General features: G+C 35.7%; 1 protein-coding gene and 1 long non-coding RNA gene across 4 annotated transcripts; both read right to left on the reverse strand.

Annotated features, from left to right (window-relative positions):
* Window positions 1-1,594: 1,594 nt before the first annotated feature.
* LOC110917355 lies at window positions 1,595-3,839 on the reverse strand. 3 transcript variants are annotated; one of them, XR_004883916.1, is made up of 3 exons: window positions 3,641-3,839; window positions 2,327-3,438; window positions 1,595-2,253 (listed from the first exon to the last, which is right to left on the reverse strand). It is a non-coding gene; the product is annotated as an uncharacterized LOC110917355 (long non-coding RNA). The 3 variants fall into 3 exon arrangements; XR_002580497.2 differs by lacking the exon at window positions 3,641-3,839 and having other exon boundaries at window positions 2,327-2,421; window positions 2,503-3,634; XR_004883915.1 differs by lacking the exon at window positions 3,641-3,839 and having other exon boundaries at window positions 2,327-3,634.
* A 1,039-nt stretch (window positions 3,840-4,878) lies between these two features.
* LOC110917354 (WUSCHEL-related homeobox 9) lies at window positions 4,879-8,162 on the reverse strand. Its single transcript, XM_022161923.2, has 5 exons — window positions 8,028-8,162; window positions 7,541-7,871; window positions 6,446-7,249; window positions 5,668-5,909; window positions 4,879-5,121 (listed from the first exon to the last, which is right to left on the reverse strand). The coding sequence occupies exons 2-5, from the start codon at window positions 7,656-7,658 to the stop codon at window positions 5,116-5,118; spliced, it is 1,170 nt and encodes a 389-aa protein (XP_022017615.1). The 5' UTR covers window positions 7,659-7,871; window positions 8,028-8,162; the 3' UTR covers window positions 4,879-5,115.
* Window positions 8,163-13,393: the final 5,231 nt, after the last annotated feature.

The raw sequence follows: 13,393 nt of genomic DNA on the forward strand, positions 1-13,393 counted from the left end.
CCTGATGTTGAATCCACTATAGATGTTGAATCCACTGTAGATGCTGAACCACTGCTGTTACAAACAGATAATACCTCGGGAACTGGAAATTTAAAAGGATCGGCTTCAAAGGCTTCAACAATCGGAAGATTAAAATCTCAAGCAAATGAAACCCTAATTTCAAAAAGAATAATCGGTGAACATATTCACAGATCAATAATCAACAGATGTTGTACTCATATCATCACCGTTAAGAAAAAAAACCCTTAGTTTCTAAACATATTCAAACATACCAGTTCATGGCGGAAATCTAGCCGCAGGTAAGCGGATCTCAACTTTGATGACCATCGATGACAACAACCCTGGAACCATATGATGAGATTAGGAGTAGATATTAGGGTTTAATTAGAAACTTTGTATGAAAATAAGAAGAAATCAACACAGATCTATAAACATACAAATCAAACCTTTAATGGAAGAACCTTGCCGACGAAGAAGATGAAAGAATCTTCCCAACTATAGCTCGGGATGAAAATTACAAAAGCCAGATATTACCACTTCATGGTATAATCAGACATGAAAATTACAAAGGCTGATTTCGAGTTATGTGTTCTTCAATTTCAGGTTCAATGTCGAATTAGGGCTACAACATCAAGAAAACCGAGTTAGGATTGCAACAAAAATTAGGGCTACAATACTGAAATAAATGAAGATATAGGGCTTACTTGGTGACGCTTGGAATGATTCATGATGAGATGATTTGGTTTGATCTTTGATTCAAAAGGAAGAAGAGTACAGGAGAAGGAGAAGAAGATTCAGATCTAGGGTTTTGAAAAGGAAAAAAGGAGACGGAGGGAGTATAAAAGGGATGGAAGTGTGGTACTGTTGGGCGGGAAAACAGAATTAAGGATGCCCTAACTAAGTGACACGTGGCCGAAATCACTTTCATTTATTATATATAATAGATATATTTATATGATATTTTTTATAATTGCCCTAATTAAGTGACACGTGACCCAAATCACTTTCATTTATTATATATAACTAGATATTGCCCCGCGCGCGATGCGCTGCGGATTCCACCACGATCACCGATAGTTTAACCCCCAGTACACCTTTCATGTTTCGTTAACACCCACGTACTTGATGTGAATATCGAAACTTATCATAACGGATATTATAAACGGAAAACGAAAAACCGGAGAAAATACAAACAAAAATAAAAGCACAAATGACTGAATAAGACACTCTAAGATACTTATAATGTCTACAATGAAAAGATTAGTTCAACCCCACCAATCCACTCATAATAAAGGCTGCTTGCAATTCAAATAAACAACCTTATAACCCTTTATTTCACTTACAGATAATAACAGATACTTTAAAAAATATTACATTTCTAATCACCCTTAAAACAACTTAATGTCGAGGTTGAGAGATAAAGATAAAAGCAACAATTTTTTTTTTAAAAAAAAACTTTGGTTAAAAGGTGTGGAAGAAACCATTAGTTGATGGATTGTAGCTGAATGTTTCGACACTGGTTCCATATATCATAGTGCTTATTATTAGCATGCACTCAGACAAACAACAATAATCAACAGAAGTAAAAACAAACTACCAAAATGTGAGATAACATATAAATTTACCTCACATCATTCCTCTTATTCACCACACCGAAGTCCTGTAAACGATTTGGGATTTGACCCGTTACCTACTACCACAACCACGACAGTCGTGATCTCACCACCATTGGAAGCTTTCTGCCTATGGACCTCCACAACTAACCATTAGTTGGCCAGAAAACCGACTGTTACAGTAAGTTTTGTTACAGAAAACTCTTTTATTTGGCGACCTATTAGTACCACAACCATGAAAAATCCTCTTTAGAAGTATCTTAGAGAATGGAAATCATGACATCTATGAAGACTTGGTTGCCTTCTTGTTGCTTCCCAGACACGTTTTCCTTCTTGTGCTCTTTCAACCATCCTTTTAAGACGTCTTGAACATGTTCGAGCATCTGTACTCTTCATTGAGAGAAGATTTCGAGCGTGAGCATCTTGTGCACTTTCCGCCATACGGAGCCCGGACGACCAGGCGTAGTTATACCCCATGATCTCTGTTGTCGTTGACTTGGTTCGACCCGCAAAGATTTTGTCATTTGTGGCATAACACTCTTTACCTATAATTTACCAGCATTGATGTTTGCAGCCCATGAAACATGTTTATGGTTTTATAGTTACCTACTTTGTCTTCAGTCTTCTCATTGGGATTTCACTGTAGAAATTAACAAAAAAAAAATGAATTCACATTTTTTGAAATAAAGAACCTTAATACGAATGAAATTGACCTTATGCAATGCAAAGGTGTTTGGATTTTGGAACAAAGGCAACTTGTGAGAGATATATATCAGATATACGTGGAGCTGATGGAGATGGCATGCGCCTAAACACACTCAAATTAGCATGATACATACGCTATTTAATATAACCAAGTAAAATTAAAATATCAAAACAGAAACATCACCTTGATTATATATAATATCCCTCACTTCAAAACTGGAGCTGTTGTTGATGCTTATATAACTGCACAGTGTTTATAAACATGATGTAAGAGTTTCGATCCACCTAGAAGGTGTAGATGTCCGATAGGGATAAGCTTGGTACCGAAAATACCGGTACCGAAAATCCCCAAAAGTGGGTACCGGTACCGAATATACCCGGTACAGTTCGGTACAGGTACGGTAAAGGTATTTGAGTGCAAAAACCAGTAAATACCTGTACCGAAAATGTCAAAAGTCGGTACCAAATCGGTATCGAAAATGTACCCGGTTCGGTAAATTTGGTACCGGTACCCGGTACGATTTGCTCATCCCTAGTGTCCGATAACAGGCCATACGCCCTTCGCTTTAGGCCTTTCTTGATTGCTTATCCTCTTTATTTTCAAGATAATCTGGAACAGAAAAGCAATTACAGTAATAAACAAAATGGTTGTTACAGTATGAAGAGGAGATATGGAACATGCGCCCTTCGCTTTAGGCGTGTCTAAATCATAAGACATTTCTTCAGAGACTTGCACAACTGAAAGTAAAACAACAACTATAACAAAAACCCTTTTATCACCATGTGACATATCTAAAAAAATCTTATCATATGCAGTCCAATATCAGTTAACAACTTAACACCAATCTACATTAAAAATCTAAAATTTACCAATCTTAACATAACCAAAAGTAGCCTATGCCATTGATCTTTCCAACATAAACATAAACATCATACAAATGCATATCCATCAACACAAATCGAGCACCAAAAACAAATCTCCAACTTAAAATTACAGATCAAAAACCTCAAAAATCATAAATTACCTGCAAGAATAGACGCTAGCTCCCAACTCTCATGAAGCAGATTCCGAACAGAGTGAAACTCTGATTCCGATTTCTTGCCTTTTTGTTCATAGTTTCTAGAGATAAACGGATATACAACTTTATCCAACATATACCTTGTTAAAACACTATAGAATTACCCTTTTAGAAGATCAAAAGCAAAACAACACATGTTATCCAACAGATACCGCTGCTAAAACCCTAAAAGGTTACCCTTCTTAAAGATCAAAAGCAAAAACAATGCATGCATCAAATAAAAAAACTGAACCTAAATCTTACTCTATACTGGCGATGAGGATGACGCCGGCCGGAGGAGAAGCGGTGGAACAGAGGTTGAGCGGTGGTGGGTTTTCGGATGTCTTTCTCTCTGTGAGAAGTATGCCTGGTTATGGGACACGTCCCAAGGAAAGCTTACAAAGAAAACAACATAGATTACAACACTTATAAGCTTGAAACATGACTAAAGCTAAATATACAACTCTCTTTGCATACAAATGTTGCAAATTAGAGTAGTATATAATAGATATATCTATTATATATAATAGATATATTTATATTTTATTTTTTATAATTGTAATTTAAACTTATACTTGTTTTATTTTTTATAATTATTTATTTTAGTATTTAGGGTAAAATGATCAAAATACTCTTATGTGAGATCCACTTGGTTAAATTTAACCATGAAAAATAACTAAGTTATAGCTAAAGAACATAACGCGTAAGTGTTTACAAACATTGAGTACATTTTTTTTACTTTTTAAAGATAAAAGACACACTTTACAATCCGATATTAACATAAAAGACAGAGTTTTGTAATTCACATGATGAATGAATGAATTGTGATGCACTGATCCATGGTCGTCATGTGTTTATGTGTTTATGAATATACGTATATTTACCGTTATATAATTATGCAAAAACTGATTTTTTTAATCTGTGTTTCAGAAATACATCGGAAATCAACTATATTTCTGACGGAATCAATATTTTTTTATACTCCATCGCAAAAACCCTACCTCAAACTAAATTCTGACATGTTTCCAAAAGTTTAAAATATTATGTTTATTTATTTTTATAAGAAAAATCCATCAAAAAGGTCCCTAAAATGCAGATTGATCATTTATGAAGAAAAAAATAAGAATAATAATCGTTATTTGGGGATTTCACCATCTTAAAATAATTTGTAACTTCTACCTTAAGTTTTAAAATTTGTACAAGAATAGAATAGAATCTTGGTTCCACTTGTTTTGATATATACATGTCCCTTATACAGGAAACATAAACCCTAAAAATAAGCAGAACTTAGGAAGAAGATGATCTCATCCAAACCTTTCAATGCATCTTCGCATGTATTAACCGCTTTGTGTCTACAATACATGTGACATATATTCATGTGATGATGATATCAGTTACATATTTATTTCTCATGTGGGTTACCTTTGCCTTGTACATTTCATACTTGCAACATAACAAAGCTATCATATCTTAGAAACCCAAAAGACCGGCCTAATGGCCGGTCAATCACCGAGGCTTGATGCTTTACTAATCACAAGCCTTCGGTTCGATACTCCATAAATGCCGAAAATATACAAAACAAAGTCCTTACATAATCTTACCTATAGGTTGATGAACTCATCCCCCACTACTACTTAGCTAGAACAACTTAAAAGCAAACAACAGTAAAAGAAATATTAATTGCAAGATATTGAAAGATTGGAATATGGCTTCATCAGTTCTTCTGCTTCATTTAGCTTTTAAATCTGCAAAATTACCAAAAAAAGAACCATTAGATTCTACATACTAACCAATTGTTTCATATTTTTTATTTAAGGTTTTATTTTTTTTCTAATAAAGAAAGAAGGATGAAAATTACAGCCAAACTTAATAGTCATAGATCCTACACATCTATATAACTTACATATGCTATCTTTGATAATTGAAAGAAACAAATAATATAGTCACCTAAATATGATTCAACTCCTTTTTTTATTTTTTATGAGGTGTGATTAAGACACTATAACCTAATTAACTAGATGATGCCAAAAATATTCATGAATACAACAAAAAATTGAGTTAATGTCAACAAAAAAGGACTACATGTATAGTTCTCACATAATTGATTACACACCTAGAAAGTGATAACACAAAAAGGACTACATCTATTAATTCTTTTAATTATTTACCCGTGAAGAAATCACATTCTTTTATAGTGTTGCTACTGTGTGCATTGTTGTGATTATTCGTCCTGAAATTCATGATAACTATATTTTTCTAAAATTAACAAAGTCAAAAGGATGGAAATGTACCAAATCAACGGTGCCAGCATGATCATATGTGAATGACCGCACCAGGTAATAAAACGAACCATGCTCGAGAGACTGGAGTGTGACCCCCCACTCATTGGTTAATACAGTCTGCCCGGATGAATCTATGAGCATAGCATCACCACCAAACGCCTCCTTCACATTAAATTGTCCGACCGCCACCTCAAACGGCACATCGTTGATAAACACTATGGCTTTCCCCGTTCCAGCTGCTTCCTCCACACCTGCGTTTCATGCCATGAGTAAAAGTACCATCTAAACGTACCAACAATGGCGGATCTAGAAAATAATTATAGGGCAATGTTTCAAAAAAATAAATTTCTATAGAGTCAGCAAAATAAAAAAAAAAACGTCAGATTTTCAAAAAAATTACACTACCGCCGAAGCGTTAAGGGGTAGCAGGTGCTACCCCTTGTTCTAAGGTATATCCGCCATTGCGTACCAAAATTGTTTTACGAAAACTTTTATAGGAATGAGGCAAAACGCACCATCTATACTTTTATAGGAATGAGGCAAAACGTACCATCTATAATTAACGCACCCCTATGAGTGAAAGTAGGGTTATGCTAAACGTACCTATTCTGATGGTTCTTTATGAATGTACCCCCTTTGCACCTACTAAACCAGTCACATGATCTCTTACTTTCTCTCATAGGGGGGGGGGGCGTTAAGCATATATGAGTACGTTTAGTAAAAATAATAGTGGTATGTTTGTCACATGCAACCTTTTAAAAGAAAAAAATGATGGAAATCAAGGCACCTTGGATATCACTAATAGTTGATGGAGCAATAGTTGTTGATGTAGAAGGAGGGACAACTAGAGTAGGAGCTGCTAGCTGCGCCGGTGGTGGCGTACTATGGCTCAACATTTTTATAATATTATCTTCTTCAACCCCCTTGGCTCCACAATTCTTAGATGGGATTCCATATTGATGATTCATCATCAAATCAGTTAGCAACATCCCAGAGCTACTCACAATTTTCTGTCCATCATTTCCATGTTGATTTCCTTGATCAATCATAGTACCGAGCTCGGAAAAACAAAACCCTTGGGTGAAACTTGAGGCGGTGGGAGCCTGAGTTTTTTGTTGCACCACGGGGGAAAAGAAAGGTTCTTGAAAGAACTCCCCGTGGTGCTGGTGGTTGGAACTAGAGCTCCCACTCCCACCACCAGCACCTAAATAGGTGTGCGGTTGTTGGTTAACCGACATAGTAGGGGAGTTCAAAAAGAACTCAATTGACTTGGACGACGACTTGTCGTCCGAAGACGAGGAAGAGGTGGTTACCGCCTTGGAGGTAACAGCATAGTCCGTCCGAGATTGGTGGCTTTGCGGTTTTTGGAGGTGGCGGTTTTTGTGTTTGCTCCTGGATTTCCTGTTCTGGAACCAGTAGAAAACATTGGCATCACCGACTTGGCCATACTCTTGCAGCCGAGCTCGGATTCTTCTGATTTCATCTCTTGGTGGATTCACCAAACCCGAGTTGAAAATGGATTCAAGAATCCGAATTTGTTCGGGTTTAGGGTTCCATCTTGGCTTTGGCTCTGGGGTTCTTTCTTCACATCCTGCCATTTTTTTGTTTCAAAACATTAGTTTTTTTCAAAATATGTAAAAAGATTGCATCTTGTAACGTATGCAACATCCTAAACTCTTTTTCTGGATGTGTGCATACCAAAAGGAAAACAAGTAACTTACATATTTTAAGTTTTCAACACCATTTCAAGATTTTCAGGAACACACACAATTTTACACCAAAACTCACACCCATAATTAAATCATCAGTTCATCACTACCCATGATTACTTACTACCATTATTAAGTGCCAAAAAATCTATACTTTGAGATAAACAACTTACCAGAAGTGTAAGGAGATGATCTGTTGGTGGCAGAAGAGTGCCATTGGTGATCTTGATGAGTGGTGTAAGTGGGCTTAGACTTGAACATACTAGGCCAGTGCCTATTAGATGAAGCCATGTTAATTGGTAGCTATGAATGTGTGTGATTGTCTTGAACGGCGATGATTGATGATGAATGAACTTCTTTTCAAACAGTTAAAGTCAGACAAAAAGTTGTCTGCTTCTACACCCTCTTTGTGTTTTGGCTTCTTTTTTGGTTTACTGAAGAAAGAATGAAAAGTCTAGACAAACATAACATCTCTTCTTATAGCCATAGACTTCTCACCTACTCCTGCATTTAAGTTCGGTTGTACAATTAATAATCTTTAAAAATAATAATAAAATATACTTGGCTAGTCTACAAACAATATGTATATGATGTATACTATAGTTGATAAAAACATGATAAGTTAGATAAAGATTATTATTCATTCAATATAGTGCATACCCTAGAATTATGAAAAGTTGATGAAAGGAGAGGGAGAAAAAGGTTAATAATATTGTGGTTTGTTGAGGACATATTCTAAGGCAAAAAGGTTGGTGTTGCAGGGAAGAATAAATAGGGGGCCATTGAAAGGCAAGAAGAAGGCATGTAAGGGTTGGAGTGGGAAAGTGGTGGTGGTGGTGGATTTATTGCAGGTTCGGTTATTTCAGGCAAAGTTATAACATGGGTTCTTCTTGGATTGACTCGAGGGCAATTTATTTCCCTTTCCATCTTTCAATGAGGGATAAAAGCTAATTCACATGGATGAAAATTGGAGTAAAATTCTTTTGAAAGATTAATGAATTCATATTTCATTGGTAAAAAGTTCTGATATCTTTTGGTATATCATTGAATGGAATATGAGGGTATGTATGAGTTTGTAGCTAAAAAAATGTAGTTACTTTATTGTTTATGTTATTTTGAACAATTTTAACTACATACATAACCTAGTTAAATAAGAATGATAACCAAATTTCCTTGAGGATGCATACACATAAGTTTTGAAATAATGTGTTGAAATATATATAATCCAATTCTAGCTCAAGTGGTAGGAGGACTTGAGTTCTTCTTTGATAACTCAAGTTCAATTCTCATTTGGTGCAAAAAAGGAGTGAGACACTGGTGGACAGTGATAGGAGACCCAGGGAAACCTGGGTTCGATCCTTGAGCCAAACGGGTTTTACTTGTAATTTACCGTCGTGCCTACGGGCGGGTGGGTTATCGGATTTTCCCCAGAATTGGTGGTGGACGACTTGGGTTACTCTCGGATTACTCCGTTTGTCCAGTGGCTACCCCGAGAGTGCTCGACATTGATTTGTTGACCGTTAAAAAAAAATGTGATTGATTTGAAATGTTTTTATCAGAGTGGAAAATATTACTAGTAGAAAATTGAGTTTTAGCAGTCTAAAAATCAACAATGAAACGTCGGACTTGTCAAATCCCACAAAAAGAACATAATGTTTTTTAATATTCACAGTTGGATCAGCAATGGATATGTCACATCCCAAAAACAAATTGTATTTTTAAATACCCGTCGCTCATCTGTTGATAACACATGTTGTAAATGGATACTAGTTTCATACTCTTCAAGGGATACTTGGTAAAACATATATAAATTCCAAAATCAGTTTACATGTTGTTCGGCGGGTTACACGTAACCGTAACGTATGTGTGAGAAGTCTTCTTTTAATGAGTAGAGTCTAACTATTATGGATTACTCGATGAAGTTTTAGAGGTTAAATATCATAGTGATTGTCGATGTGTTGGCATGCTTGTCAAGTGTACATGGTTCGATTGTAGTCAGGGGTGAGTTGACCCAAAACATTGTTTGGCTGACATCAAATAAGATCACAGCTAAAAAATAACAACTGCCATTCTAACATCGGAAGCAGAACAAGTATATTATACATCATATCCTTCGATGACGGGTTTTTAAAAAATGGTGGGATGTTGTCAAGATGAAGCCAAGAGGGATAATGAGCTAGAACATTGTCAAGAATAAGTATATTTCAAGTTGCAATTGCAAATTTTGCTCTTTTGCACTTACCATGTTACAAAAAGAACTTTATGATTTTAATTGAACAACTAAGTTGATATAGTTTCTTATAGGTCATAATGATATTCATCAACATGTAATAACAAATATTTTAGCTAGGGATCTTCTCCCTTTGATTAAATCTGATTTTCCAATTATATCATGATAGGAATTTGTAAAAACATGAATCAAATCGAGATATAGGTTATAGCGATCGATTTGATGAGCAAGACGGAAGTTGAGATAAACACAACAATCGCTATACAATCGAACAATATAACGTTTAGATAAGCATCACTAATTCGATTACCGAAAGAGTTTACATCGTGCCAAAACTAGGAGATCAAGTGTGATCTCCCTCTCAAAACTTCTACACACACAATCAAATGAACACTATTTATAGGCCTCCTTCCATTCACTAACATCATCCTAGCGAATAGGAAGTCATTCGAAAAACACATCATGCGAATGAGTTCATTCGCTGAAACCAGCGAATGGCCTCCATTCGCTAGACTCTTCTGGTGAATGTAACCATGTTCATTCGTTTAACTTTTATATATAATACATATTTAGCACAAGCCTCAACCTAACCTATTCGCACAACGACAGACACTCTAAAATGCACTAACAAATCCCCCATTGTCTGTTGCTGTCGAATGTTGAATATCTTGCAACTTCAGTCACTATGGGAATGATGATGACATCGATGCCCCCTTGACTGATGATTCGGGTATAAGAAACTTTGACTTGAATCTGCATGATGCAATCCAAACAACTTGAAGTTTTTCGTATCAGACTTCCCCCCCCCCCTCAAAATACGCATATCCAGACTATTTAGAAACTCAAACTTGATCGACTACCATCACGTCCACCTGGGCTAGCTTTATTTCTGATCAATCAATTTTACTGATTGGAAAATGATAAAGGTTCGGTGTTTCAACCAACAAGTCATAAGCTTTATTACAAACAAATAAATCAAAGTCAATCTGCACTGATAAAGACAATCCGTAGAATAAATTATTTAAACGAAGATAAATTCTATAGTCTTTTCCATGATAGTTGTCACAATCAACCCCAATCACCGACTTGCCAATGATTAATGTCAAATGCTCCCGTAAGAACTAGAACTTCAGTTTGTTCTCTGTTAAATAATATGCACCATCATACGATCATTGTCAGTACCACCCAAAATTGCAGTATCATTTGAATTTACTAAGAATTATATAATTTTGAAATTTTTATTCCCCCTTAATTCTTGGTAAATTCTTCAACAAATATACAATTTGGCCCAAAGTAGTCAAATCAACACGCTAGAACAGAGACCACCGGTTTTCGTGACTACCCCACAATTCTTCAAAAAACATGTATTTTCGTCATCACAAGCTAATCAGCCGCATCCCCGAAACATTCGAATTCAACACAAAAGACCAAATGCATAAAATTTGGAATGTCATGTTAACAAATTTTTTCTCAACAATGTGACAACTGTGCTCTGTAATCTCTGTACGATGTAAAAAATGTTGATTATTAATAAAACAATGTGCTTTGGTGTTATTATATGTGTTTTGGTGTTATTCTGTGTGTATTTGTGTTTGGTGATTTTACAATTCGATTCGATTCCAATTTCAAGCTTTAAATCGCTTTCTAGAAATTTATACGCGAACTGGTGCGTAAACGCAGTCAGTATAACGCGACAAACATTCCGGAATAGTGACATAGGCTTAACATACCTTAAATAACCTCCACATAACTTAGAAATAAGTTCTGGATGGTTTGGTGTGTTAAAATCAACTTTGTTCGATCGCAGGGACTATTTGTGTCAAACTGCGAAACTATACCGATTTGTATAGTAACGAACACTCCGAAACTTGATCATAAGTTAAATATACCATAAATATCCTTTACATAGCTTAGAAATAGGCTTTGAAGGGTTCGATATGCTAAAATAAACTTTATTGATCAATAGAGACTAAAAGCGTCAAAAAGTGCACAAGTTTACATTTTCACGCATATCTTACGTTCTGAATAGAACCAGACGTCCAAAAAATTTATGTAATCATTAAAATATTTTATTTTAGTGATTGGCATGATAAAATTCCATTCGTCGCTTAATTTGGATCGTTTTTGCGTTCGTTACGACTTCCGTCGTAATTAACCGAATAACGCAACCGTACGGCCAAACGAACCGACATCCGTGATATCTTTGAGCATATTTTAAGTTCCCTATACTTTAATATCATTTTAGAGCCTTGAAATGAGGTTAAAGGGGTTTAAAGTGCCAAAAAATCAAGTTTTACAAGTGCATGGACCATTTTTGAAAATTCTCACAGATACATTGAACTTGGTCCATTTTTTTAGGCATCCATGGTATTTCAAAACAATGTGCCACACATGGATGGTTTTGATCCTTGTTTTGCAATACCATTTGATGGTTTTAAGTATTCTCATGGTTTTTAAAACCATGTGCCCACATGTAAGGTCTAGATCAAAGCACATTTTTCGACGAACGATCTTAACGGTACTTGAATTCCTATAAATACCCAAACCCATTTCACTCCCAAAGCACACTTGAATCTGATTTTTGCTCTCTAAGTTGAAGTTTATGCTTCATACCTGAGAGTAAATCGGACCAAGAGCTTGCGGGGACCTTCTGTAAGTATTCTTTCGTTCTTTTCATTCATTTCTATCGTTAAAGTCAAACTGTGTTTGACTTTCTACTTTGACCAGTTTATGGTCAACGCGAAGTTCGTTTGAACTTCATAACATGAGCGTAATCACGATGGTTATAGTCCCTAGTAACTATACCTACTGATTACCACGTTATCTAGGCTCAGTGGCGAGTCGTAGTTTCGGCCAAAATGCGTTTTCTCGCGTATTTTGTAACCAAACTACTCTAGGATGTCAAAACCGTTTGTTTTAATATCAAAACCTGTTTTCTAACTTAACTAAACATGTTTCGACATGTTTAGCTCGTCACTTGTTAGTTTAGTGCTTGTGTAGAGTCGTAAGTCAAGCGGACTAAACACCCGCTTAGACTTTCGAACACGACCCGTTTGGTCGATCATTAGGATCCGACCAAACATGTTTAGTGACCATAGTAGCATAGGGAATAACCTTTCGAGGTTATACCTTATGGTCACTTAGGTTTAATTAGTCGCATGATAGGTAGTTATATGCATTTGGTAAATTACCAAAATACCCTTTTCATACATAATTGGTAATTAAGCATATGTAACCTAAACTTTTGACACGTAACTAATTATGTAACATAATTAAACATGTATGGGCATATAACACTTGTCATAGGACTAGTTAGACGTCTCGAACGTGCTTTTGCGTGCACGACGCGTTAAAGTAGCGTAAGCTACCTTAATGGGTCACGATGGGTCGAAAGCACTTAGGTTAGGTTCCGATTTAGGATGTAGGCTTTGTTAAACCATATCACATGAGTTCCAATACTCATTTGGTTTACAAGACCTCATTCTGTCCGATCTTCCGATTTAGGCGTCTATTGTTTGACTAGTGGTTCGATTACTAGGAGCTACTTGATTTCTCTGGTTTGCTCGAGTTTGTTGAAGTTCTATTTGATCAAGGATACTTTGCACTACATGTGAGTACATAGTTCCCCTATTTTACTGTTTTTAAATGTTTTGGGGTGATTCATATGTACGAAATGTTTTCAAGGTTTAAACGATGATTTCAAAAACGATTAAAACGATTTTTGCTAAACTAAGAACGATTTCGATAAAGTGAAAGAACTTGTTGGTTGTAGTTACATAACGAATGACATTCATTA

This window comes from Helianthus annuus, chromosome 16 (genome assembly GCF_002127325.2).
Source record: "Helianthus annuus cultivar XRQ/B chromosome 16, HanXRQr2.0-SUNRISE, whole genome shotgun sequence".
NCBI classification, from domain to species: domain Eukaryota; kingdom Viridiplantae; phylum Streptophyta; class Magnoliopsida; order Asterales; family Asteraceae; genus Helianthus; species Helianthus annuus.